Source organism: Maylandia zebra, linkage group LG7 (assembly GCF_041146795.1).
Source record: "Maylandia zebra isolate NMK-2024a linkage group LG7, Mzebra_GT3a, whole genome shotgun sequence".
Taxonomy (NCBI): Eukaryota; Metazoa; Chordata; class Actinopteri; order Cichliformes; family Cichlidae; genus Maylandia; species Maylandia zebra.
The window spans coordinates 5,227,674-5,255,047 of NC_135173.1; the positions used below are offsets into that span (position 1 = coordinate 5,227,674).

Sequence of the window (27,374 nt, forward strand, 5' to 3'; positions counted from 1 at the left end):
AAGCCCCTCTACTCGTAACGCGTGGGTAATGGCCTATCTGTACACCATAATCAGACAGACACACACATCCCCACTGACTGTAAAAAAGCCATCAATATAAGACACACAAACAAGCACACACATGGCTAGCTGCTGCATTGACACAGCTGCAGTCATTATTCACAGGAGGGGGTCTTGAGTGAATGTGTGTGTGTTTGTGAGGATGGTAGGGAGGATGAAAAAAATGGCAAGCAGAACTACTATATCTCCTGTGAGTCAGCTGCATCAGAAGGATGTGCATGTAAAACAAATTCAGCAGAGCCGTCAATCCAACTTAGGGCAGCTCACGCTTTCCACACTTTGAGTGCAATTTACTTTAATCTGCACCAATAAGCAATTTCAATCATGACATCTTGTTTGTTTGTTTTGTTGTGCCCGTTGTCCTCCATCAGTCTAATTCTGCAGCGACAGCTAAACCTTTTAGTTAGCAGGAAAAAATGTCCATAACACCTGCTATCACATGAGCAGACACCCACAATGGCAGTTTTAGTGCTTTTGTTATACTTTGCTATAATTTTAACATCAAAACGTTGACGACAAAACTGCCTTCATTCAAATTTGGACAGCCAAGGATATTCTGTCAAGGGCACACTTACTTTAATGTTTGATCATTTTCATTTTTATTAACAGTATTAGTGTGCCGATATAGCAATATCTTTAAAAAATAAAGCTAATTATTAGGTTTTATGTCCTTAAGTACAGGTAACTCTTTCCTGTGAATGTCAGTAGGCCGATCTTTTATATAACCTCCGAAACCTTGAATGTTTTTTCTCTTTTGCCAACCAGATCTGTGTTGGCACACTGTCATTTTAGAGTAATTTTTTCCTGTAACTTACCCAGATGTACACATTTTTATTGTTTTCAACAAGTTTCTGTTTTTACCTCTGAATGCCATGCTGTTACATTCTTGCTTCTCTTAAACAGAAAGTTATATTCACTCTCAATAGAATAGGATACTTTAAACAAAAGAGGATGAATAGAAGGACATCAATATTTATAAAGTACCTAGAAATTCTCAACATGCTGTGAGCCTGGTTCTGCCATAGTGCTCTTCCCACTCAGGAGAAGACTGAAATTGAGATTCTTTTCCTTATATTTTAGGGTGAGATGACTGCAAATATAACTGAACTGAATTTAATTTTAAAAATGCCTGTTTTATCAGGTCAAGATGAAGAAATACAAGTGATCCCTGGAAAACACAATGTGTTCTTTGCAACTTATACATTTGACATCTGATGCAAATGTGAAAAATAATGAGCACAGTACTTCAAATTGTTGGAAAAATGGTGCTTGTGTTTTCAATTCAAGTCTAATGTCAGGGTCCACATGTATTTAAATCTGTGCAGTTACAGTTTGCTGTCAATAGTAAAGCTCGGTGAAGGATTACACAATCCATGTTCTCATATTATATAAAATATCTACTGATGCTTTTAACATATCAGGATAATTAATATGGTGAACTAAATCGTACCTTAGGTCCCCAACATCCTAAAGATAACAATGCAAATATTCTGTTTAATCCCGTTTCCCCATCATCTAGAAATAACTATGGTAATTGTTGTGTGGCAACCAGGAATCATTACTGCAAAATGTTGTGAACTGTATGCAAAAACGTGTGAATTAGCACACTGATTAAGATAGGCCTGAAAGCTGAATCTGATTATTAATTTAAATGCTAATTCATTTTCATCATTTTATTAGTAAGAGGAAACTAGGCTAAACTGGCCAAAAGGCCAAGAGGTTAAAATATGATGATGTTTTGCTTTTGTTTCCTTTCATAGGTCTTGAAGTGTGATAGGAGCATGCTTATGGGGCCAGAGTAGTGTATATTCTGTGTATTTATTCATCGATTTACATTTGTGAACTGTAATTTAAAGAGCTATACAATTATTTTGCCTGTATCACTATATATAAACAGTTTATTTGACAGTGGTGTAATATAAAATAGCCGTAACACCCATGTTTGATTCAGACATGTTTTTTTCTGTCTGGTTTTCAGATGAAGGAAGGAAGGAAATATTATTATGAAATTTAGTAGAAATGTGTAGTTTTACATTTTTCAGCCCTGATTCATGGTCATTATACTAAAACTAAGTTTCCAGGTAATCATCAGATTTTTTGAAGTTTGCTTTATTAGGTTATTAACAGGGAATCAAATACATTTGCTAACATTAAATAGAAACTACCACGAGTGTTTCCAGGAAATAGGCCACAGCATTAAACATGTTGCCTTCAAACAAAGAATAATGCCGTGGTATAAGTTATAACTTATGCTCCCTGCATTATTCTATTCTGAGAACTACTGTATCTCAGAGGAGATATAGTACTCCTGCTTGCCTTTATTATATGGTAAAGGTCTCCTAATATATTAAAATATCAACCCATATTACCTTTTCATGAGATTACTGCCACTTTAAAATCAGTGTATAAAAACTACCCCACTATTATCACATTAATATCTATATCTTAAGTATCCATTTTCATGCATGTACATAAATGGCTTAAACAACAAATGGCTGTATGGCAGAAAAGGCAAATGTAGCACTAGGTTTAGCTGAGGCTCCAGCTTGCTGATTTTCATCATGGGCTGCAGAAGCTTGGCCCCTCCAGGCTACTAGAGGACTCGGGCCCATTTAGGAAAGGTAAATCTAATTAGGAGTCTCTCCAGCTACAAAGCTCTGTGTCACTGCTGGAGGGGAAATGGGTAAAGCTACAGCATCACCGAATTGCTTCTTTGTCACTGGCGCTGGCTAGTGAAAACGTACTTACAGACAGCGTCGTATTTGTATACATTAGTCTGGGATTTTAAAAAAAAAAGCAGAGTCATTAGTGAGTTTCTCCCTAACTTCAGATGCTTGAAATGCAATTCAGGTCAGTGGATTTAACAAATCAACATGTATTATGTATATCTAAGGAGAAAAAAAGGAAACTACAAATTACTGTATAGTGCTATAAATCCTGGAATCGAAATATTCATATTTCCTTTATTCCAAGTGGCCAGTAAACAAAACAATAAACTTATTTGTGCTACCTGTGACCAGTTCTCCGACCACTTATAGTGATTGATGAAAATCAATCACCACAAGTGGTCTCAGAACTCTTTGTGAAAATTTATCCTGCTGAGCATATCTAATATGACAAACACAATAGATATTTGAATGCATCCGGACCACAGTCAGACTTATCAGATATGACATTTAGAAAAGCACAGGACGCTTTCAAAAAAAAAAGAAAGATCAATAAAGATGTAAAACACGTGTACCCTTGAGCACTGATATGTATGGCAGAGAATAATCAACAAACACTTTAAAAGGTTAAAGCCCCTGTTTGCTTTGAAATAAGCTATTGAGAGTTTGAGTTTCTCTCAACATCTTTCCTTACCATCATAATCTGCTGTTCCTCTTCTAAATGGCCATTGAGATTCATTTGACACGTGTAATGTGTCTTTTTCCAATGAAAACTATGATTAGTTTAGTCTTTGCGCCTGATTTAGAAACCTTCAATCACCTTGCTCAGTCATAAACATGAAATTACATTTGCACATTGTGTGAATGTTTGTGCCTCTGCAAGAACAAACTACGATTGAGGCCAAAAGCCTAAATGACTTAAAAACTAGAATGAACTAAAGTGTGATTGGAAAGACTCCAATAATCATAATGGGGTTACAACAGCCTGCTGGTAGTGTGGGTAATGCGTACGGTTATGTCGCTGCCACAGTTGTAATTATCGCCCACCATGGCACCAACGTGATGACGTCAGTCATGAACCATTGAGCTCCACTTTTTCAACCTCACCCCCACCCCAAGAACATTCTGTGTCACTGCTGTCATTACACATGCAGAAAGAGGTAATAGAGAAGCACTCTGGATGATTACTCATTCCACTTGGCAGCTGTATTTTAATACATGGAAGGACAATAACAGTTATCACTAGTCATACATTCTCTTTAAAAAACAACGGGTAAAAAGTGTGTTTGAGTCATTAAATATAAACTATAAATTCATTTATAGTTTATAGTCATTGCTATAAATATCAAATTTTGTCTCCTTATCCATCCGTCCATCCATCCATCATCTAATTTTCTAACATTTAAATTCAAAATCTCTCATAAGAATTGATTTAGTTCTACCTGACTCTGAAGGCCCTAATACAATAACTTAATAATAATAATACTATATAGGTATTTACATAGGTTTGTGGGTGAGATTGGGAATGGTGAGATGAGGTGGTGGGATACTGGCTTACACTCACAGGAAGAATATTCTGTGTTCAGATCCACTTGTTGGCATGTTCTCACCGGGCTGCGCAGTTCTCCCCCCACAGTCCAAAGACATGCAGGTTAGCTTAAGTAACGATTTTTAAATTGGGTGTGAGTGTAACCTTGAATGGATGTTTCTATATGTGTTAGCCCTGTGACAGACTGGTCACCTTCAAGGTGTATCCTGCCATTTGCCCTGTGACTTCTGGTATCAGACAAGCAAAATGCACTTTGAAAAATGCAGCAGTGTCAGCAAAGCAGGTAAAAAAAAGGGCCTATATTATGAAATGATGAATGTCAACAGTATGGGTTCAAAATGGTTTATATATGTTTTCTAAAAGCAGTCTAGCACATTGGTAGGCTTTAAATTTAGCAGCATTCAAGTGCTTTGGTAAGTAACAGTGAGTGAAACTTTGTGTCCACAAGAACTTCACAGGACAACTTCCTTATAAACAACTTTTTGAGGAACTGCAAGTCACAAAATGTATTTGTGATTTATTAATTTTTCATTATTTTAAGTTTCAGTTCCGTCACACTACTTTCAAACTGCAAAGACCACCTGCGATATTTGAAAGCAAGGAGGGCAAGAGGTTCTTTTTTTTTGAAGAAATGTGATTTTAGTGAAATATTGTATAAAACATGATAGACTTAGTGTTTCACTGCTATTGATTTATCTAATAAGTGAAAGATCTCTAGTTCTTGCCTGTGAGGAGATACAAATCCCTTAGGGGCAGCATAAGGAAGGGCATCATGTTTAAAAAATCTTCAAAATCAAATATGCAGAGCTACCTGCTGTGGTTACCCCTTGGGCACAGCTGAAAGCAGCTTTTCTTAATACTAATTCTCAAACTGTGGGGCAGGCGCTACTGATGGTATCAGTCTTACTCTAATGCATACCGTACACGTAGAAGATGAGAAACAAATTTAAAAAGAAAAAAAATGTAACCCCGACAGGCACTTACTGTTGCTTCAGTTAGTTGCAAAGTTCTTGTTGCACTTTTGTAATTTTTAAGGTTTGGAAACATTAAAACACCCATTTGTTTTCTGGATGGACTCATATACCATATACCAGCCATATTGGATTTGAATACACATCATATAAATCAAATAAGTACACATTCTTAAATGCAAGTTCATAAGGGTCTTGCTGGCTACAAAGGAGGCACTAAGCTGATGGCCTCATTTTGAGGTTGTTTACCCAACAATATTACAATTAATAGGGCATTTATTTTGTTTCTCTTCTTCATCAACTAGATGAGTCCATTGACCCCCACACAGGTGACCAGCATTGTTCAGCAGAGAGAGAGAAAAGAAATGTGGAGGATGGTGAATAATAGCCCAGCTGGTCGTGTTAGCTGCAATTAGCCCGTCTGAAGTCCCACAATTATACAGCTGACACTCACAAAGCCACAATGCTGCAGCTGAATCAATACATAATTGTAATAATTATCATCCTGGTGTCATTTGGGGACACATCCAACACACATCCACAGAGGTAGTGGCTCTTCAAGTCCAGTGTTTCTAACAAAAGGAACCTCGATACCTGGTATTCAACTCAGCAGTGATAATGAGTCAGCCCAGCTAAATGCTGCCAAAAAGGACTTTCTTTGCTGTTGAGCAACTGTACACAGTGAACAGGTGTGAGCCAAAAAGAGGAAAGAATATCACAATCAACAAAACCTCAAAGTCAGATCATTTACAAGTTTTTCCAAACAGTTTCCAAAACACTCTGATACCCTGATATTTACTCATTTGTGCCCTGCTTGATAAGTACATACTGCACATGGCCAATAGGAATTTCTAGAAACCCCTGTAATCATTTAATGAATTTAAATGTAGTATTTTGTAATTTAGAGTTTCCGTTTTCTTTGCTTTAGCGTTAAAATACCAAGACTACCAAACGTAATAATCAAGAGCCCATGCTTGATGACTGTGTCATATCAAACCTGAGGCTTCCCTTTAATTTTGGTATAGATGCAGATTTAATCAACTTTAATTAATTTGAATTGAAAATGGAAACAATGCCATAATTGTTTTAAAAAAGGAGGAAATGTTTACATTTCAATAAATTTTGCCTTCATACTGGAACAACCCTAACTTTTCATTTGACTCATGGTCCCTCCAGTCAGGAACCCATAGGCTACTGATGACAATAAGACCCTGTCCTTGTGTTGGTCAGTGTCGAATCTATGTCTGAGACAACTGCAGTTCCTTTTGGCCTCCTTTTAATTCAGTTTTAAATTTGTGGTTGACCAGTGACTCTGCTGTTGTTCCAGAATTGGTGTTTAACACTATTTGCGTTGTTCCTGAGTTCAAACTGACAAAAGTGAAGACTATTCCTGAGTCAGGCATTGGGTGCCATCCATTGTACCCTCTTTTAGTATAGGATACACTGGACCATCCTTTAACAGAATAAGAGCTATGCCTGTTTCATAATTCCTGGCAACATATCATAAGACTGTCATAAAAAGCTGTTAACATACCATAACCAGACCCTGCAAACAAGACCCTTCTTGTCAGGAACTGCTTCAGTGATCTTTCCCATAATCCACGAGTTTCTTGGTGCACAAGAAGAATGACATCTCCTTCTGCAACGTTTCTTGATGCTGTGGCCCACCACTGATGTTCCTGGAGTTGCAGTAGGTACTTTAGTCCATGCCTTCCAGAATAAGTTGGACATGTATTGCACCTGTTTTAATCCACATCACGAGTAGAGGTTATCTTGGTCAAACAATCCTGGAGCCAATGATGGTTTTGTTTTCAACAGCAGGAGATGTTTAGGTATTAGAGCTTCTAAATCACTGGACACCTCTCTGATTAGTCGGTTGTTGATGATCCACTCTGCCTCATGTAAGACTGTATGAAGGCATTCTTCATCAACAATCTGCTCTCTTACAGTGGAGCTCCACCATGATGTGAAACAGTGGAAGGGTTCAATGTCCACTTTATCCCATGTTGGTGGAACAGATCTTGAAAGTCCAGTCAACAATGGCTGCCTTCATGTCACTGAGCCATTTCTGTACAGCTCAGCAGAATGTTAGGCCAAAATCCTACTGGAGTGCAAAGAAAATCATGACCCAGGTCATGTTTCTCATAAATTCACCTACTCTTTCACCTACAGTCAGCCTGATTCTTTTCTGTACTAATTTGTCTCTACACATGCATGCCAGAGCTTTTCAGGATAGTTGAAACTCTGTTTGCCACAAATGTACGGAAATGCGTGGCCTCATTCTGGAGATACTTGAGTACCACCATACTGTCCGTCCAAAATATTGATTGTGCAAGGTTAACTTATAGCTCTCTTCTCGGGACGCCATCCATCTTAACGGTTACTGTAGCAGCAGTCAGTTCCTGACAGGGTATGGTAGGAGGTATCTTGTCAAATCTTGACAAATTGCTGCTTTTATCTAACTTTTGGACACATGATTTGATGAAAATCTGACCTGTTGTTTAGAATATGTTTAGACTGCATGAAAATAGTTTGAAAAGTTGGGCTTTTGTTGCTGACATGACCATAAATCACTAAAAAGTGTTTGGGGACTAAAAAGCATGACAAAGTTTGTCTCTCTACTAGTTTTATTGTAACTCATGAAAAAGAGCAGAAGTAGGATTTGTGGGACCTTGTATGATGTAGATGTACAGACACTTGAAATAGCAAGCTAACTCCTTAAAAGACAAAAAAGACAGAGGCTACTCAGGTCAGAGCTATTCCCCTTAATGATCCCAAAATATAATGAATTTTGTATTTGGCTTTGAAAAAATGTTAGAAGCCTCTGATTAAATGTCATCTTACACAGGCGAAGAAATGCAAGAGACAAGAGACAAAATCCAGAGTGATAGGTTCAAGATCAGGAACAAACGATGGTCTGGCTGGAGAAATGGGTGGTGGAAGAGGAGAAGGTGCAAGGGGATGGCAAGATGGAGGAAGAGAAGCTTCATTAAAGTTGTGGCTGGGAGGAAGATGAGGGCAGGTTTAATGTGAGCTAAGCAGTGAACATGGCAGGTTAGCAAATAGCTACTAGTTAGTAAGGAATGGCCTAAATCTAAGAACTGGACAGCTGACAGGTGGACACAGAGTAGTTATGAGCTCGGTGAGGCTCGCAATTAGTGGGCAAAGCATGAATTAGATCAGAGATGTAGTGAAACAAGGATTACTCAGCTGGCTGAGTCAGCTTGACCTGGTTAGATTCGCCCTTAGCATTAGTGTCACTTATGCTAACTGAAAGATCTGGTAAATAGTGGAGAGTGAAGTTAGTGCATATGTGCACAGGGACTTGATTAGTGGCTGTATGTAAGTTGACTGGATGAGCAGTAACAATTGCAATGTCCTGTTAGAAAGAGAGACAAAAGAGGGGACTAAGAGTTATCGGGAAAGGGAAAACTGTAGAAAACAATAAGAACGAGGGGAAGCTACTGCCATCGGCACAGAAATGGCTAGACTACACCATATCACTTCAAAATTAATGGCTAGAAATAATGCATACTATATGTCAGAGCCAGGCTTTCTGTTACATAAATAGCAGGGGAAATCAAGAGTGCTTTCTCTCTATGTGATGTCCAGTGGGCTATGGTCTTGATAAATTGTGCTGACACAGGAAGCAGACATTTGGAGGGAGGAAAGGCATGGATATCAGTTTATCTTCATCCTGATTCAGCCTGTAGCTCTGCTGTCCTTCCCCAGACACACTGAATTTGGTTGTACTTAAATAAACTTGGGTTTTATCTCTAGTATTTTGGAATACAATTCTTCTCCGGAACACTCTTCTCTATTTCGAGCACCACGATACTTCATTCTCTGAGCTACCAAATTCCTTTTTTTACACTGACATGTACTCCAAATGTTTTTTGTTTGCTTGCAATTTTAACACATTTCTTTCTTCACTTTTTTTTTTTAAGAATACAACTTTTAATCAATATCACATCAAGTAATCTTTTTTGCAGCTCTTATAATTTACAGTTACATCTGGAATTATGTAGAAGGTGATGCTCTTAATGAGTTTGGCTTTGTATGTCACCAGAACAGATTTCAAATTGAACAACTGAGATGTAGATGAAATGCAGAATTTCTGCATTAATTAAACAGGCTGAACAAAAATATATTGAAGATTTAGGAATAACAATTCTTATACACATATGTCTGTTAGCACTTCAAATATAATTGAACAAACCATCATATATTAAAATGTGTTTTAAATACTTTGAATTTTTGCAGACAATGGATTTCTAAAGTCTGAATCCTACTCAGATAACCAAAGAAATGTGTTTCACGTCCTTTCTCTAAATTTGATCCTTCCTCTCATTCCAGTAAAGATTAAACTCAGTTTCTGCTATCCAATATATTCTCTTTCAGAGTTAGCCTGAGTTTTTTTAATTTATGTTTTATTATTGAAAAAGCTTAATTGATTTCTGTTCTCGAGAGGGATCACTGATCATTGGTTTGCCTCTTCTGCGGAGGCCTCTGTATTTACTTTAGTGAAGTCAGTACTTGAACACACCATCCTCTTGAAAGTATTCTTTACTTGAATTAATGTAAGGTAGTTTTCACTACCATGGAAGTGATCATGTGACCATACACCACTGCTTTTTTGTGCTAAATCCATATCATTTTGTGTGGCCTAGTTCACCAATGTTTTCTGCTTTTCACAGGATGTACCAGACTGTTAATTTCAACACTTCTAATGTCCCAGCTATCTCTCTGTTGGATTTTTTTTTCACATACAGTATAAATATTGCCTATTTCACTTGCTTTGATGGGTCTTTTGAGGATTCAAGGCAGAGGTTTCAGAATACAATCCTTGCAATCATTTCCTGACCTTTTACCTGCTTAATTGTTAAATTATTAATGAATAAATAATTTATATGTGTACATGAAACAGCTTTACAGTCATTTGTTCAACTACTTTTGGCCCCTTGCAAGTGTAATTTGCCTGAAGAAAGAATTATTCCACATGAAAGACATGGATGGAAAAAATAGCATAAAATTATTCCTATCTCTGGATAAATGTCAACCTTATGTCTATTGCCAAGTCTTTTGTGTCATGCCACTTTCTGAAAAGGTCGTGATACAGAGAAAAAAAATACATAACTAGCTTCTTTAAAAAAAAAAAAAAAAGATACACCAATTTACTGTTTCCATGCAGAATTGTAGGCTCACAAACAGGGAATGGTAGTATCTATCGTACAGTCTGTTTGTTTCAGGTTTCTTTACTTCCTTAGACTAGCTCTCCTTCAATTAAGGAAGCAACCTGCATTTTCTGCGCCCAGGGCAACATCAGTGCTCTTTAGCATTTTGAGCCTGTGTTCGGGTTTAAGTAAGAGTCACACTGGGGCCCCACCTGCCTCCTCTGCAGCCTTGTATGGTTGCTGCTGTGAGAGCAAGTGGCAAAAGGTCCACAAATAATCATTTTACCTCTTCTTGCCTCTGGGCACTGTACATCACTCACAATCATGTTAACCACTAAAGTCGTCAGGCAAAAGCGGTACAAATTCACTTGATATGGCTTTTGCTGAGGTAAGAAACAGAGCAGGCAAAACAGGAAAACAATGCGTTGTTCTTTTTCTCTTCTGTCTGTGCATGTGTTTCTTTTTCCTTTTTTTCCAAATGAAATCTAATTTGTGAGGAGCTGTGGAGATTGGATTGAGCTGATAAAGTGACTTAATTTTCCACAGTTGACTTTTCTCTGGTCTAACCTTTACGTAAAGCCCTCAGGTCAAAGCTTTAATTATGGTCTAAAAATGACTACAGTGTATCCAACTGCTGCTTGAATACAACACACAGCTTCACCTTACTTATTTAAATTTTAATGAGGCAAACAACTTAATTAAGAAAACCGTATATTAATTTATTCATACAATATACTACAGCACATTATTACATTTTGCAGTTCACTTACTTCTAATTTTACCCTAATAACTTGAAACGTGTTTGCCTTTTTTACCTGCCAAATTTCGAAAATATAAGTGCATTCATAAAGGCCAATGAGAATGTGCCAAACATCTGCAAAAAAGAGCTCTGTCTCAAACTATACAGCACGCTCCAAATTGGGATGAGACTGATAGACTCTGCGCATTGATTGATTAGATTGAGCGTGTTTGACGTCAGAAACGGCAAACAAATGATCCCATAAAAAGGGGAAACCTCCGTGGTGAAAAAAAGAAAAGAAAAACTGTGGGCACACAGCACCGACTGAGAGGTTTAGAGAGAGCCAAAACCATACTACCACTTCTGCCACAGAAGCTAAGTCAATACAGACTTCCGAGCCTGAAGATGCCGCTTTCAACCAGCTCCACATCCTCCACAAAGAGCGTCCGCAGAGCAGCGTCCGAGCTGGAGAGATCTGATTCCATCACGGTAAGAAATATTTTAGAAAACACAAGTTTGTTTTAAATTACAAACAGAAATCTGTGATTGTCTGTGGAGTCATCTGTTAAGAAAAATACTTTCAATGAATCACGGAAACTGTTGTATGGCACAAAGAAAACTTGGCAAGATGTTCATTACGCAGCGTCGCTGTCTGGCGCACATCTCAAACGAACAGCTTCCCAGGAAGGAAAAACAAATCCTGCACGTTTCAATTTTACAGTTGAAATCTGCTAAAATGTGTGCTGTGGTCGCTATTTACTCTTAGATATGTCGTAAGGTTTACCTTGATTGCATTGCCGATCTAATGCGCATTTGGAGATGTAAAGCGCACCCATCAAATATCAAGGGAGACATCCAAAAAGTAAGCAAAGCCCATCAGTTACGTCCATGTGGTGTCGTGTCTGTCTTTTCTTACAGTTAAATCGTAACAAGCAGAACTTTAATTTCTCTTTTTTAAAACAGTCTCCAAGATTCGTCGGTAGACGGCAGAGCTTGATCGAGGACGCGCGCAAGGAGAGGGAAGCAGCCGCTGCAGCGGCAGAGGCTGCAGAGGCCAGTGAACAGATAGTGTTTGAGGAGGACGATGGAAAAGCACTCCTCAACATTTTCTTTACTTTAAGAAACTCCAAGACACCTGCGCTGTCGCGGACACTCAAGGTTTTCGAGGTAATCCATCACAATTTATTCTAATAGAGTTTTAAGGGGTAACTAAATATTTTAAAGATTTATTTTGATTTATATGTGACTATTTATTTTGTTTGTTAATAATTAATTTATGAATGCTTCATAAATTCACACTAAGCTACTGGATTTGCTCTTTTGCAAAGATTCCCATTGGTCGGTATTTGTGTCTAGTTGGTAATAATACAGTTATCAACATTTGCACTCTAATATTGTAGCTGTGACCCATTTTCTGGTGAGACAACAGGGTTGCAATAAGTGTGGGAAAATTAAAACCGGTTTTATAGTAGGTAAGTAGTCAAGATTCACAACAAGGTAATTGTAAAATGTTTTTTATTTTAGTGGAATATAGTGGATATGTAAAGGTTGAATAATATTTTATTGGCTATTGTTAAAGTTGGTTACACATTTTAGTCACACAGAAGTACCGAAAAAGGTCATGGAAGAAAACCATTTGGAAAAAAAAAAATCTATGTGTGGGTGGGGTGGGGGGTTATTCCATGTTTTGAACAGGAAAGTGTGCATCCAGAATCAGTTATTGTGCTTCACAAATACTTCTCACCTCTGGATCTCTGCTACCACAGTCACATCTCAGCTTGCTGACTGTATTTCAGACATTTGAAGCTAAGATTCACCATCTGGAGACGCGACCATGCCGGAAGGTCAAAGACACCCTGGAGGGCCTGGAGTACTTTGTCTGCTGTGAGGTGCACCTCTCAGATGTCAGTACCCTGATCAGCTCCATAAAGAGGAACGCAGAGGATGTCAAAACCACCAAAGAAGTCAAATGTAACTGATGAAATAATTGCGAAACATTTTAAATAGTCTGTAGAAGTGAGCAAAAAACAGAACAGTTTATTTTTTTCTCCCCGTTTTCTCAACTAGTCCACTGGTTCCCAAAGAAAATTGCAGATTTGGATAGGTGTCATCATCTGGTCACCAAATTTGATCCAGACTTAGACCATGACCATCCAGTAAGTAATGACATTGCCAAGAAGAAGAAATAATTGAATAGAAATAGCTGTCATTACTGGGCTTGTTACAGAAAATGTGATCTGTGTTTGGTATATTTGATTTAAACAGGGCTACACAGATCCTGCCTACAGACAGAGGAGGAGAATGATTGGTGACATTGCCTTCAGATACAGATAGTGAGATGGGCCTTTTCCTAAATACTGCACACACAACCATAAAAAATAGACATAAAATTGAAATGTAATAATTGTGTGCATATGTTTGTCCTCAGTGGGCACTCGATCCCCAGAGTGGAATACACAGAGGAGGAGATTGGCACATGGTAAGGGGCTCTTTCACGCTAGTTTTTAATATTGATAATATAAGATATAAAAAGTTAAGTCTGAAGTAGCAGTGAGCATAAAATTATCATTTACAATGAACACAAAATGTTTTTATCTATTAAAATACATTTCACTGTTATGTTGTTTTACTGTCAACACATTGTGGTCTACCCACCAACCAGTTATTTGCATATGATTTGTCTTTTATGGATGCTTCGGTAAATTAACTTCAGATGGAGGGTGTCACAAGAATAAACTTGAGGTGACAGCTCGAGCTTGTCTGAATAAAAAACATATCCATAGCCTGAGAACAAAGTGTTGTTTGCAAGTTAATAGATGTTTATATTTTACTTGAACAGTTTAGGACAAAAAAAAAGACACTAATGAATGAATTTAGTCACCAGACCAAGTAGAAAAATTATAGCAATGTGCTTTTTCATAAGATTTATACGATACGAGAAAAACACAGCATAATAAAAAAGAGCTCTATAAATATGATGCAAGAAATAAATTGCTTGAAATAGTTAAACATTGCAGGATAAATCCAATTTAAACACTGTTAATTAGCAGGCGCATAACACTAACCATAACTCTAAAACTACACTGCAGTTTTGCTTATTTCCAGTTTTTCCAAGATTTTGATTTTAATAAATGAAATCTCAATTTTTATGTAATTAAATCTTGATTTAGGCGAGAAGTATATTCAACCCTGAGGGACTTGTACACCACCCATGCCTGCAGTGAATACCTTGAGGCTTTTTGTCTCCTAGAAAGGCATTGTGGGTACAGCCCAGACAACATTCCCCAGCTGGAAGATGTGTCACGCTTCCTCAAAGGTAAAAATGGGATAAGACAAAATGAAAAGAAAAGATACGTAAATACAGACGCTTAGCGAATGTCGACTCCACCTATCAGGATTTGATTCTCGCTCTCTCTCTCTCTCTTGCTTACTGTCCCTTCACCACCATCCCCCTGAACACACATGCAGAGCGCACAGGATTTGCGCTGCGTCCAGTGGCGGGCCTGCTCTCAGCCAGAGATTTTCTGGCCAGTTTGGCATTCCGAGTGTTCCAGTGCACCCAGTACATCCGACATGCTTCCTCCCCCATGCACTCCCCAGAACCGTGAGTACTACTGTGACTCTTTTGGCTTTGTGCTTCAACTAATTATAAAGTATACAATCAGAAATAACTCCATAAAAACAAATGCAAGTGAAATTACACATAGCATCTGCTAATAGCAACAACAATTCATATTAAAAAGCTGCCATATGCAAAAGCTGTTGTGTTTATGTAATTATTTTAAGATTCGATATGTTTTTCTTTAGAGAACAGGCTTGCTTTCATTCTGTAACTGTTATGTAATCAGATTGAATTTCCAGTTTGTGATCATAAAGTCTGCATCCAATCAAACTGAACTGTGTGGTGTTTTTCATTCAAGATCAAACATTGTCGTGAATTGAAATAACTTTTGCTTTCTCTTCAGTGACTGCGTCCATGAATTACTGGGCCACGTACCCATGCTGGCTGATCGCACTTTTGCCCAGTTTTCACAGGTTAGTGCTGAAGAGATTAACAGCCTTACAGATCATTCAGTTCTTTTGTGCTATTTAGCAAGAACTGATCTATTATTTTCCACAGAACCTTGGTTTGGCTTCACTGGGGGCATCGGATGAAGATATTGAGAAACTGTCCACAGTAAGACTTTTGTCTTCGAACACAAACAACACATACAAACTGTATAAATATAACTGCAGTGAAGTTTGGGGTTGAACCTCATGTTGCCAGCCCATCTCCCAACAGAGACACACACACACACATGCTCCCACCCTTCTTAGCCTGGGCTTCGAGCACGAACTAAGATACATATCCCATATAGTAAACAATGGAATTAACTATTGCTAAAGTATCTTTGAAAATGCATTACTTTGGACAGCCTCTTGTCTAAAATCTAACATGTAACTAATGCACTGATTGTCCATACTTCTTCTCAGTCACCTGCTTTCTGTTTTTCCATCAGCTGTACTGGTTCACGGTCGAGTATGGCTTATGTAAACAAAATGGTGAGGTGAGGGCTTATGGAGCTGGGCTGCTTTCCTCTTATGGTGAACTTGTGGTACGTTCAAACTTTTTTTTTCCTTTAATGCAGCACACACAGACAGCTGTTAGCTAATTCTCCATTTTTTTAAACTTCCAGCACTCTCTGTCTGATGAACCAGAGACAAGAGAGTTTGATCCAGAGGCTGCAGCAGTGCAGCCCTATCAAGACCAGACATACCAGCCTGTTTACTTTATTTCTGAGAGTTTTTCAGATGCCAAGGAGAAATTCAGGTACTGCTCTTTATCATACCAGACATACACATACATAAGAACATACAGAACTGATAAAAAAATGTAAAAAAACAACAACAACGAAAAACAACAAAGAGAGAGGTTATGTGAGGACGAGGTCAGAGAACAGCCAGCCAACCCCCGAGGCCACAAACTATTGTAGGTCAGCCATAGCAGCCAGAAGACAGCTGTTCCTAATGTAGTCTTCCTTACCGAGGCAAAAGTCTGGAGTTTTATTTGGCAAACAGATCAAATGCTGCCCTGCAAAACAAGTAGCTTAAGTGAGTGTTTTCACAATATTCAGCCTCTAGTAGAATGCAGCACATGACATCCCCGACACACTGGATGAGAAAATACCCGCACTGGAATGTTTGAAAGAGCACAGAGAACATTGTGAGCATCATTACATAGGAGTGTTTTCTTTATGTTGTGGAATCCACAGTCTCAATAATTTGCATGCATGTACAACATGGCAAATTATAACACAAGGACAATTTGCAGGCTTGGTTGCTTTAGTCCATACTTTCAGTTGGAGCAAAAAGACAGCCCCATTTGAGATCTTTAAGTTTCTGACTTCTTTACATCTTTACAATTTTGACCAGGGCTTATGTAGCTGGCATCAAGCGTCCCTTCTCAGTCAGATTTGATCCATATACCAGCAGTGTTGAAGTACTGGACAACCCAGTGAAGATCCAAGGAGGCCTGGAAGGTGTGAAGGATGAGCTTAAAGTGCTGACAGACGCCCTAAGTGTGCTATCGTGATGATGCGCTGTCTTTCACCATCCGCCTGTTGTTTGCTTTTCTCTCAGCTGAGTCCACGCTGTTGAAGATTGCCAATGTGTTCATATTTCTGTGCCGTACCTGCTGTATGAATCTGAGTTTTGCTCGTTGTGGTTGGCTGGTTTTCCAGCAAGGTTGCAACCATTAAAACCTCAAAACTCAGCGCTGACAAAGTATCCAAAGATCTTAAATGCTTGCATTTGTGAAATGATGGGGTTTTACTGACTGGACCATTCATGCTTTTAAAGTTTGTTGTTTGAGAAATGTGTCAAATCTAGAGTCACATCAAGGGGAACTCTGATAATGAATGTATTAAAAGAAGACTATATAGCTATGGTATAGATATTTTGAAATTAAAGAATTATAATGGTGTATATTTGGATCGTTTATTTTATTTAGAAAAAAATCTGTAACTGCTCTGTCAAAAGCTTTATTTTCCAAATATGTGAATTTAGCATTTGAGTAATTAAATCCATGGCTTTCATATGCTGTTCTTGTCTTGCATTGTGTATTTTATGCTGGTTTCGTCTTGCAGTGTAAATGCATAATAAAAAGGGGGAGGGGAGAATCTATGTAATAACCTATTGATTAGAAACTATCAGATAATAAAGAACTGCAAATTAACATTCCACTATCGTTTCTGTGATTTATCAAGTTTTATTCCTACAGTTAAACTAAAAATATAAATAATTGTATTATATTTGATAGGTTTTTGCTCTTATCGCTGATGGGAAAACCTAGAAATACTTTGGCATGAATTATTATTTAACGACACCTGGCTGCTTCTTATGGAACGCCAGGACTGCCATAATGAATTAATTAAATACACCATTAAATAATTAATTAAATGTGTCAATAATTAATTAATTACATGTATCATAACTATTTATTTAATTAATTAATTCCAATTTTAATTAATTATTGCCACATTAATTATTTAATGGTGTATTTAATTAATTCATTATGGCAGTCCTGGCGTTCTATAGATTCTTGCTTTACATTTGTCTATCGCAAGAGGGAGCTGTCTAGCTGTTTTGGCCTGCCTCGTCATAAAATCACAGCATATTTATTGAATTTTTTTGAGAGAATAAATCTTCTTAAGGTTCTCTTCCTGTCACCAATCTCTGCTTTGAGACGTTATTCGGTCTTAAAAACAAGCTAAAGCTCACAAACAACCCCAAGACATTTTAATGACACTAAATGCACTATAGAAACTCTATTTAATGTGCTTTATTGAAAATAAATAAATAAATCAGAAATCAGCCATTTTTGAAACTGTTATTCTGCATAATCATCGCTAATATATAAATTAAGTTTATATATTATCTACTTTTAAAAGATCTACTTTTTACAGCGTGTGCTGTTTTGAAATAACCCTGAGAAATGCTGTGCATAAGAGAGAAATGTTAAGCTGTGAAAGAGAACACGAGTTTGCTGGGACACGCTTCCTTCTGTTCAGGTAAGAAGATGCGATCAAATCCAGGATTCAACATTCCAGCACAAAAGCTGGAAAGCCGAAAGCTGGAGGACAAACAAACGGAGGTACCGTAACCTGACCAGCAGGTGTCAATATGAGTCTGAAGACACGTCCAGATCTTTACCTTCACCAGAACACACACTGAAATAAGGGGACCCTCGAAGAGTTTTATAAAGCATAACGTGAATGTGCGTGTTTATATGCTAAAATCAGATTTTCAAAGTATGGATCACTCTTTGTCTCCTCTGATGGTACCTGTTCAATATCTGCATAAAGTAGTGCTGCTGGACTGTATGATGCATATTTGTCATAATGTGCATACTAATGCATTAGTAAAGCTCTCCATCATATGACCATCCATCATATGTGTGGCTTGAGACATGCCTGCATCTACTTTCCCACTTGGTGTCCCGCTGCATCCGCTTTCTACTGCATGATCCCCCAGTTTTATCTCCCCTTCACTGTCAGGCACCTTTGACCCCAGTGCCTGCATCTAAGCAGTCTGAGGGAAGCCGCAAACCTTGGCCACAGTGATTCCACTGAATGTTAATCTTAATTACAGCAGGGCGGAGACATTGACATTTTTCTTGGAGTCGAAGGAATTACCCCTATTCTTGTTCAGTCTGCGTCCTGTGTGTAAACATTGTGATTGTAGGTTACAGTGCGTAAACGTGGAAAATGCCCATGGAAGTGTTCCATATTTTGTGACTCTCACCCTCTTATTCTCCCTTCAAGCACTTTCATGAAACGTCTCTGGGCCTTCTTTTTTTTTCATGGGCGAAGAGGAGGAGCAAGGGGTGGGGTGGGTGTAAGGGGCGTGCTTTAGTATATAATACCTCTCCCTGAGAAGTTTTGCCTGTCGCCTAGTCTTTGGGACAGCTTCTCACTCACCATCTCTATAGTTTAACCAACTGGGAAACTAACTCACCTGCAATTTCTCCAACCAAATAACTCCCAACGTTTTGACTACTGCCATCTGACATGGAAACCCAGCAAAGATACGGACATCACTCACTTTGCCACACCTGCCGGAGAACGCAGAACAGCCGAATGAAGGTAACCAAAGAACAAGCAAATTGTTTTATACTCTCCGGCTCTGCCGTGTGCGTAATGAAAGACGTCTGACAGGGTTATAGCGGAGTTGTCTTGGTTTTATAAGTAGGAAAACCAGTTCGGGTTCTGTAGATGCAGTGCTCGCATCAGTTTTGTGCAGTATGAGAACCGGGACATCTTTTGATTTGTATGCAGCAGAGAAAGTTCAAGATGCATAAACGGCGAGGAGAAGCTTTGAGGCATTTGGGATAGAAAAAGAACAAGTAATTTTAGTCCTCTCGCGCCTGGATGGTGTCGTGGACACGGAGCAAACAGCTGATTTTTTTTACCGGCAGATAGGGGGCGGCAGGTTTGAGGGTCAGTGAGCTCATTCCGGGGTGAGCAAAGGGAAAATATATGCTGAGTTTGGTGTTTTCGGCTAGTTAACTATCGAGCAGCCGGCCTTGCAACTTCAGGAGGGTTGTGTAAGAGTGGAAAGCTGGTGATACTGGCGACTTGTTTTTTCCTCCAGAATAAGCACTTCTTCAGGTGCGACAGACATGACAGCAGCTGATAATAGCGGGCGGGGAAGGTGAAGAGTGGGTCTGCATATTGCGACATGATTTGAGATGATTTTCTTTTTCTGAATTTCTACTTTGTCGAACATTTGAGCACGTACACCGTACACAGCGGGAGCCTGTGATGAAGACTGTACCCTCTTCGTCTGAAAAAACAAAAACAAAAACAAAAAAAACAAAAAAACCAGTGGCTGATTTTGATTAAAAAATGGTATTTAAAAATGTCATTAACTGTTATTTCGTTAATGATTTCTGTATGCCACAACTTTCTGCATGTCATGGCTACATTTGGTGACCCCCATGCTTCATTCCGCAGGTCAAGAGGATGTCTTCGACGAGTCGCGCGCTGCTCTTTGCACTGGCCCTGACGCTCTACGTAGTGGAAATGGCCTCGGCGGAGACGCTGTGTGGGGGAGAACTGGTGGATGCGCTGCAGTTTGTCTGTGAAGACAGAGGCTTTTATTTCAGTAGGTTTCAAAGCATTACAAGTTTTCACGATGGGCTGTGTGAATGCTCATTTGCCTGTTGAATCTCTCTGTTGTTCGCTTGCACACATCTGTTTGGAGCAGAGGTGGGAAGTAACGAAGTACAAATACTTCGTTACTGTACTCGATTAGAATTTTCAGGTAAAACTTTTGCTCCCTACATTTTTAAACACATATCTGTACTTTCTACTCCTTACATTTTCAAAACAAGCTAGCGACTTTTGCTTTAATCCATTTGACGGTGGTTATTATTTAACGTCTTTGAGCCTTCAAACATCAAACCGCAATCACATTTGCGTATTAATCACCAGTGGATGTCGCACAAAAAGAGATGAAAGAGGCAAAAGCGAGTACCACAGTCAGTGGTTAAAGTTGGAAGGTTTTTTTTTTTATTTGTTTCTTTTTTTTTTTACTTGTTTAGGACAAACAGGTGAGTTTGCTGTACTGTGATGGATTTTAAGTAAAGAACAATGTGTGACTGGTACACAGTGGCTGTGTGCTCATGGTCAGAGGGAGGTTACATCAAGTGCAGCTGGTGGGATTTATTCACTGAATTCTACCTTCATATCAACTGTATATTGTCTAATATAAGGACAGCATAAACAGTGGATGGAAATCAGCGAGGACAATTTATGCAACATCTGCTGACATCTTGTTGAATTCAGCAAAGACCAGTAAACCTCAGAGCAGCAGCAGCAGTACAGATCAGCTAATCACAGCCTGTACACAAAGAAAATCTACTGGAGCTCTCAATAGAAATTCTCGTGAGTTGTGACTCTTTCCCCCACACTGAGCCATTACAGCCGATTTTAGGATCCCCCACCTGCTGAATCCCACTTTAACCTCTTCCCTACTCATTTTCCTGTTTAAAACCATCTACAATGTAGGCAACAGAAAATAGAGAGACTTTTTATTTTCCTCCTTTTTCTCTAAAATTCAGACTGAAATTCTGCATTCCTATCTACCAATATTATTTAATTATTACATTAGTATCACACAAGGTTCAGTGAGCTTTGCACAAAAATAACTGGTAGAAATATTCCTCAAAGAGCTACTTTTACTTTCTTACTTTGAGATAATTTCAGAGCCTGTACTTTTTCACTTTTACTTGAGTAAAGAAGTAGCTTCAGTACTTCAACTTTTACTGGAGTATTTTTTTAACACTAGTGTCTGTACTTCTACTTAAGTACAGAATGCCTGTACTTTTGCCACCTCTGGTTTGGAGAGCTGAGACTGTGCTGCGGTTGTGTGGTATGCGTGTTTGCTATTTTTCTTTCTCACGCACTCACTCACACTAGCGCGTGCGCATACACACAGGGGGAGATTATAGCCAGCTGTGTGTCTCAAGACCTGGTCCAGGCTTCTCTCTCTGCCGAGTCTGCTTACAGCCCATACCTCTCATTGCATATGAAAGACTGGTGAACTGCAAAGGCACACACACACTGGCGACACAATAGGCTGCTTGTTTACCAGTAAAGTAATAGCACCCCATGAGGCATACCAGTCACCTCAGCAATAGTGTTCCCAGGCCAGGAGACCACACTGATGAGTTGGTTGAGGTGGGGGGTTGTTGATGTCAGGCTAAGAGAAGAGCTCATCAATTCTAATCATTGCTTCCATGAAGATGGAGTAATTGTAAAGCAGTGTTTGAGGAAGCATTGTGGTAGCTGTTAATCCTAAACTGCGAAAGCCTCTGTTCGCACAGTCTGCACTGTTTGTGACATACATAACTTCACCTTCCTCTCAATAATCTGATTTCAAACACTTCAGCTGAAAAAAAAAACAATTTTAGCTGTTGCTTTGAAAATCAAGGTGTTTTCTTTGTGTGCTGCTTGCCACAGCAGCTTCTTTACCAATCAGGAAGATCGTTATCCAATTTGGGCCAACATAGATGTGCTCCCTTCTCTTTGTCCCCCCACCCCCTACAGCACATTTTCGTTTTCTTCTGCTATCAAATCTGGCCATCCCATGAGATTTCTCAAACATTGTTTGGGTCACAGGACAGCAAACAAGGCCTTTATTCATTGTGGATAATGTTCTCCTGTGCAACATGCTAACCATCCAACCCTTTTTTTCTATACCTTTCTCTCTCTTGCTTTAGCCCTCTTTTCTTATGCATTCTTTACCTCTGTTTTGACCCTCACATTCCCTGTCTGCACCCATCCCCTTTCTCCTGATATCTCTACTTCCCTACTGTTCCTCTCTCCTCAGCGTATTTATCTCTGCTGACTTGGCAGAGAACAAGGTCAAAGAAGAGTTTTCCATTTTATATATTTTGCTATGCCTAATATACCTGAGAGCTTAGATGTCTTTGCTGCTCCCCTTTGGTCTCTACAGCACAGGGTGTTTACTTGTGTATTCACTCATTTAAGGACTTCCAGATAGCCCTAATCAGATTATCCTCTACAAACGAAAAGATTTGTTGCAGTTGGCCATAGAGTTCCTTTTATCCTCTTTGCTCCAAGGGCTGCTATGACTGTCGAAGTAATCCTGCAAAAACAACCTTGATTCATTACTGATGTTGTGTTTGCAGTCCCTAACCTCTACGTCTTCACTCCTTTTTGTATTTTTCCTCAGGTAGGCCAACCAGCAGGGGTAACAACCGACGCCCCCAGACCCGTGGGATTGTAGAGGAGTGTTGTTTCCGTAGCTGTGACCTCAACCTACTGGAGCAGTACTGTGCCAAACCTGCCAAGTCCGAAAGGGACGTGTCAGCCACCTCTCTACAGGTCATACCGGTGATGCCCGCACTAAAACAGGTACGTCTAAGCAACAACAACAACAGGCCAGTATGGGAAATAGTGCTAATCCCAGCTCTATCTGTCCTCCCATCTCCTGTGCCCCCATTCACCTCTAAGCCTAGCCCCTATGTCACTGACTCTTGAGTACAGTGTACCCATGCTAACGCAGTTATATCTAGTTAATTGGCCAATGGAAAGCACTCAACTTACAAAGAAAGTGCTGACAGTCATGGAAAACATCACAAAAGTCATAACACGTTATATTCAGGAAAAGGGTGTGTGTTAAGTGCGTATATGTCCTGTAAGATGGTGGACAAAATGTATTTGTGCCTGTCCCGAACCACCAAAGCTCTTCTGAAATATGTCACAGACATGCGGAAGAGTTTCAGATCTTTTTAATGGATTCACAAAAGCAGTTGCTTGCCAGACCTCTTAAAGCCAGTTAAACTTTTAAACAAGCCTAAAAAAGATGTTTTTGTTTTGACTGCTCATAAAATCAGTACTGGTGGCATGACACTGCTAAAAATGTATAGATATAAATACCGTTACTGAGGAAAGTAATAGGCATTTGAAAGAACGAAAGAAAGAAAGAAAGAAAGAAAGAAAGAAAGAAAGAAAGAAAGAAAGAAAATAAAAGGCTGTTAGGGACTTAGTTTGGACATGTCTCTAGTTTTTCTGTGTTGGGAGAGTTGATGGGTACAGCCTGCTCTGAGGGCCAGCTGTTCTTGGGCTATTGAGAAGGCCTGGAGTGAATGAAGGGGGATAAACACTCTTCAAGTGGCAGGACCAAAACAAGCCATTCAGATCTAGCACTGGCTACTCACACATAAATTCTAGCTTCATTGCGACCCCTCCTGCTTTGTCCCTGGTGCTCAAGACAACACCTAGCATTGTTTAAAGGAGTCTTCTGCGTAAGAATTGAAGTTTGTGAATTGTGTTTGTATGCATTTCTGTGAAGGCTACAAAGTTCAATGAGTGGCTGAGTGAGTGCCGGCTCCTCATATGTATATGAGACAAGTGACCGCCCTTCCCTTTGACATTATGTTAAAGAGGCTGAACTAGGCGCTTGTTGACAGCCTCTCCCAGTCAAGGAAACTAAAACAAGGACAAGGCGAATCTGTTATGACGTTCAGCACTCTAAGAATGACATTTGATTTCCGTTTCACTGGCCCAAAAATGACTGAATGTTTTCACATAATAAACAAGGCTTTCCTCCATTGTAATAAGCACTTGAACAATATCTTATCACCCTAATGAACTGACTCCCTCTTTTCCCTTTTCTCCTCTATTTTCGCCCGCACGCCACAATAGGAAGTCCCGAAGAAGCAACATGTGACCGTGAAGTATTCCAAATACGAGGTGTGGCAGAGGAAGGCGGCCCAGCGGCTCCGGAGGGGTGTCCCCGCCATTCTGAGGGCCAGAAAGTTTAAGAGGCACGCGGAGAAGATTAAAGCCAAGGAGCAGGCTATCTTCCACAGGCCCCTGATCAGCCTTCCTAGCAAGCTGCCTCCCGTGTTGCTCACCACGGACAACTTTGTCAGCCACAAATGAGCCCGCTGCCAGCCCTTTGCACAGACAAGAGTTTTGAGGGTGAAAAAAAGACTAGGGGATTATAGCTTTGTCTCTGACGTCATTTCTGTGGCAGTCCTCTTTGACCTCCCCTGCCCTGTCCGAGCTCACCAATCCCTCCCCCTGCACATATCCACTACGTCTTGAACCCCTGGCCCTTTTCTAATGCCCCCCCTTCCCCCCGAACTCCCCCCTCCCCACCAGCCCACCCTCCTCTGGCACACAGACATGCCTTCACATTCTTCCTGTCTGAACTCTTTCTCTCCCACTCTCTTTCAGTCACTGATACAAAAGGCACAAACACAAATGTCGAACAAAAAGTTAACAATTCGGCTGAATGCGGTTCAGGTGGATCCTTAAGCAAAAGACAAAAAGAGAAGGGAAAAAGAAGATGAAAGAGATCTGTCGTTTGCAAGTGTCAAGAGGACACCTAGCGGAATGTTTTTTGTCCTTGTGGAAGACAACTGAAAGTGAAGAGCTGCTTGCATGAAAGAATCCATTCCACATCATTTTTCCTGAGGCGAAAAGAAAATCTCTGTTAGTTCTTTAGTTTGCACCTCTACCTATAAAGGGACTTCCACACTGTAAGGAATTATTTTATAAAATTAGATTCCTGTTCCAGCACCTTTTGATCACAAACAAAAAGCAGAAAAGAGTCTGCAAAATTGCACATTGCCACGGATTACGTCAAAGTAAAGAAAAAAATGGCACTATTTTTTTATGAACAATGAACGTGTAGCTTAAAAAAATGTCATGGTGCTAGCTTTGGGAATGGACTCAAAGAAGAGGTGGAAAAGCACGTTTTTTTTTCTCTTTGAATTAATAATTAAAGCTTTCCGTTTTAAGGAAAGTGTGACTTTTTTTAAATAAAATAAAGGATATGGGGGAGCTCCTGGCAGTGGCAATGTCAAGGGGGAAGAGTCACTGAGGAAAAATATGGGCTGTGTTGGCATCTAGGCTCATGGTGAGTGCTAGCGGCGGCTATTTACTAGTTTGCCAGCATAAGCAGCAAGGGATGACCCGAGACCAAGTCCCTGTTCCTCCTGTCCCTCTGAGGCTGCTGGACACATGGAGCACTATGGGGACACATACGGGACACCATGGACCACCTGGATTGGGACAGTACTATAGTTTGGGGACAGTACTTCCTGTTTGCCATGGCTTTGTGGACTGTTCTGGCAGGAAGTAACATGGCATGGACTAAGAACAAGTGGGATAATGATGATTATATTTTATTTTTTGTCTTTTTTCATATCAATGTTTCAATGAAAAAAAAAAAAGGAAAACCCTGTCAGTTTCTGGTACCGTGACATTCCTGTTTTTCCAAGTTAGGCTTTTTTTTATTGTTATGATGTTATTTTACAGTTATAAAGAAAGGGAAAAAACAGCAATAATGTCAACTAACATTTTATTTTTATTGTATATCAGTAGTATTCACATGCTTTTGCCTGAAAACAAATACTTGAAACTATATTTATATATATACACGTCTACATGTATATATATATATCTATATATATATCTATATATATATATATATATATATCTATATATATATATATATATATATATATATATATATATATATATATATATATATATATGTATGTGTGTATATATATATATATATATATATATATATATATATATATATATATATATATATACATATATGTATATATATATATATATAGACATTCATTATAGATATATATATAGATATAGATATATAGATATACTATTAGTTTCCAGGGACGTTGTGTTATTTTCCTTTAGTCTGAGCTGTACCTTGCGTAATGAGCCGCCAAGCTTTTTTGTTCGTTTGTTGAAATACAAATAAGGGCACTGTATAAAGGCATTATTTATTTTGTTATAAAATATATTTGAAAAATTGGTCCAAATAATATACGTAGCACTGATGCTCAACTGCTAGATTTATTTTGTATGATCTCTGTTTTCCAATTGGAGTTGTAAGGCTTTTTTTTGTAGATGCTTTGTACCAAAAATGTTGTTTTTTTCCTGTTTCATTTGCCATAGTCCTTTAAATTAATATTTTAACAGCAGCATAGCCTGGATTGCTTAGGCATGTTATGTCACAAAAATAGGCACATACTCTTAATCTGTTGGTCTGCATGGATTTCCAGGAGCCTGTCAGGGTTGTCTGAGAAAATGAAAGCATCAATGAGTAACTTTTTCATTGCTGGAAAAAAAAGAGAAATAACTGTTCAACATGGATATTACTCAAACCCACTATGTTTTTTAAGCCACTTTAGTATTGATGGTAGGGGAGGGGGAATGACGAGTCCTTCATTAAACTGTGTTTTTATAAGTGTGCATGGTGTCCTATGATCTTCTAAGGAACATCTAATGCAGTGCCAGTCCCACTGATACTCTTAGTTGGGTCATGAGGCCATAAGTGTCCACTCAGCCGTGGAGTTGTGGGTTTGCATTACACATAACCAAGTCATCCTATTCATGCCAACGTTGGTGTGATGCTAGCAAACATCAAAGGTCATTTGAAAGTCACTGTCTGTCAAAGAGAGACCATCTATCTATCTATCTATCTATCTATCTATCTATCTATCTATCTATCTATCTATCTATCTATCTATCTATCTATCTATCTATCTATCTATCTATCTATCTATCTATCTATCTATCTATCTATCGAAGTCTCTTTTTGGTATAGCACAGTGACTCTGTACATCATCAAGATATCTTGATCTTGTGCATCATCAATATG

General features: G+C 39.0%; 2 protein-coding genes across 3 annotated transcripts; both read left to right on the plus strand.

The window, feature by feature from the left end:
- Positions 1-11,468: 11,468 nt before the first annotated feature.
- th (tyrosine hydroxylase) lies at positions 11,469-17,240 on the plus strand. Of its 2 annotated transcripts, XM_004563364.4 has the most exons (14): positions 11,469-11,648; positions 11,926-12,021; positions 12,123-12,326; positions 12,956-13,130; positions 13,227-13,315; positions 13,425-13,492; positions 13,588-13,638; positions 14,330-14,475; positions 14,628-14,763; positions 15,125-15,194; positions 15,280-15,336; positions 15,659-15,754; positions 15,836-15,969; positions 16,572-17,240. In XM_004563364.4, the coding sequence occupies exons 1-14, from the start codon at positions 11,565-11,567 to the stop codon at positions 16,729-16,731; spliced, it is 1,566 nt and encodes a 521-aa protein (XP_004563421.2). In that variant the 5' UTR covers positions 11,469-11,564; the 3' UTR covers positions 16,732-17,240. The 2 variants fall into 2 exon arrangements, with proteins under 2 accessions (XP_004563421.2, XP_004563422.2); XM_004563365.4 differs by lacking the exon at positions 11,926-12,021.
- A 1,853-nt stretch (positions 17,241-19,093) lies between these two features.
- Positions 19,094-26,141, plus strand: igf2b (insulin-like growth factor 2b). Its single transcript, XM_004563366.5, has 4 exons — positions 19,094-19,282; positions 20,153-20,303; positions 22,899-23,080; positions 24,374-26,141. Exons 1-4 carry the CDS (start codon positions 19,208-19,210, stop codon positions 24,611-24,613), a joined length of 648 nt encoding a protein of 215 aa, XP_004563423.1. The 5' UTR covers positions 19,094-19,207; the 3' UTR covers positions 24,614-26,141.
- Positions 26,142-27,374: the final 1,233 nt, after the last annotated feature.

What these genes read in the sequence shown, in the direction of transcription:
- igf2b (XM_004563366.5), top strand. Translation starts at nt 19,208, where the DNA reads ATGGAAACCCAGCAAAGATACGGACATCACTCACTTTGCCACACCTGC. An exon ending in CGCAGAACAGCCGAATGAAG is followed by an intron (nt 19,283 to 20,152) that starts GTAACCAAAGAA and finishes TTCATTCCGCAG; the next exon opens with GTCAAGAGGATGTCTTCGAC. An exon ending in AGACAGAGGCTTTTATTTCA is followed by an intron (nt 20,304 to 22,898) that starts GTAGGTTTCAAA and finishes ATTTTTCCTCAG; the next exon opens with GTAGGCCAACCAGCAGGGGT.
- th (XM_004563364.4), top strand. Translation starts at nt 11,565, where the DNA reads ATGCCGCTTTCAACCAGCTCCACATCCTCCACAAAGAGCGTCCGCAGA. An exon ending in TCAAGGGAGACATCCAAAAA is followed by an intron (nt 12,022 to 12,122) that starts GTAAGCAAAGCC and finishes TTTTTAAAACAG; the next exon opens with TCTCCAAGATTCGTCGGTAG. An exon ending in ATATTGAGAAACTGTCCACA is followed by an intron (nt 15,337 to 15,658) that starts GTAAGACTTTTG and finishes TTTTTCCATCAG; the next exon opens with CTGTACTGGTTCACGGTCGA.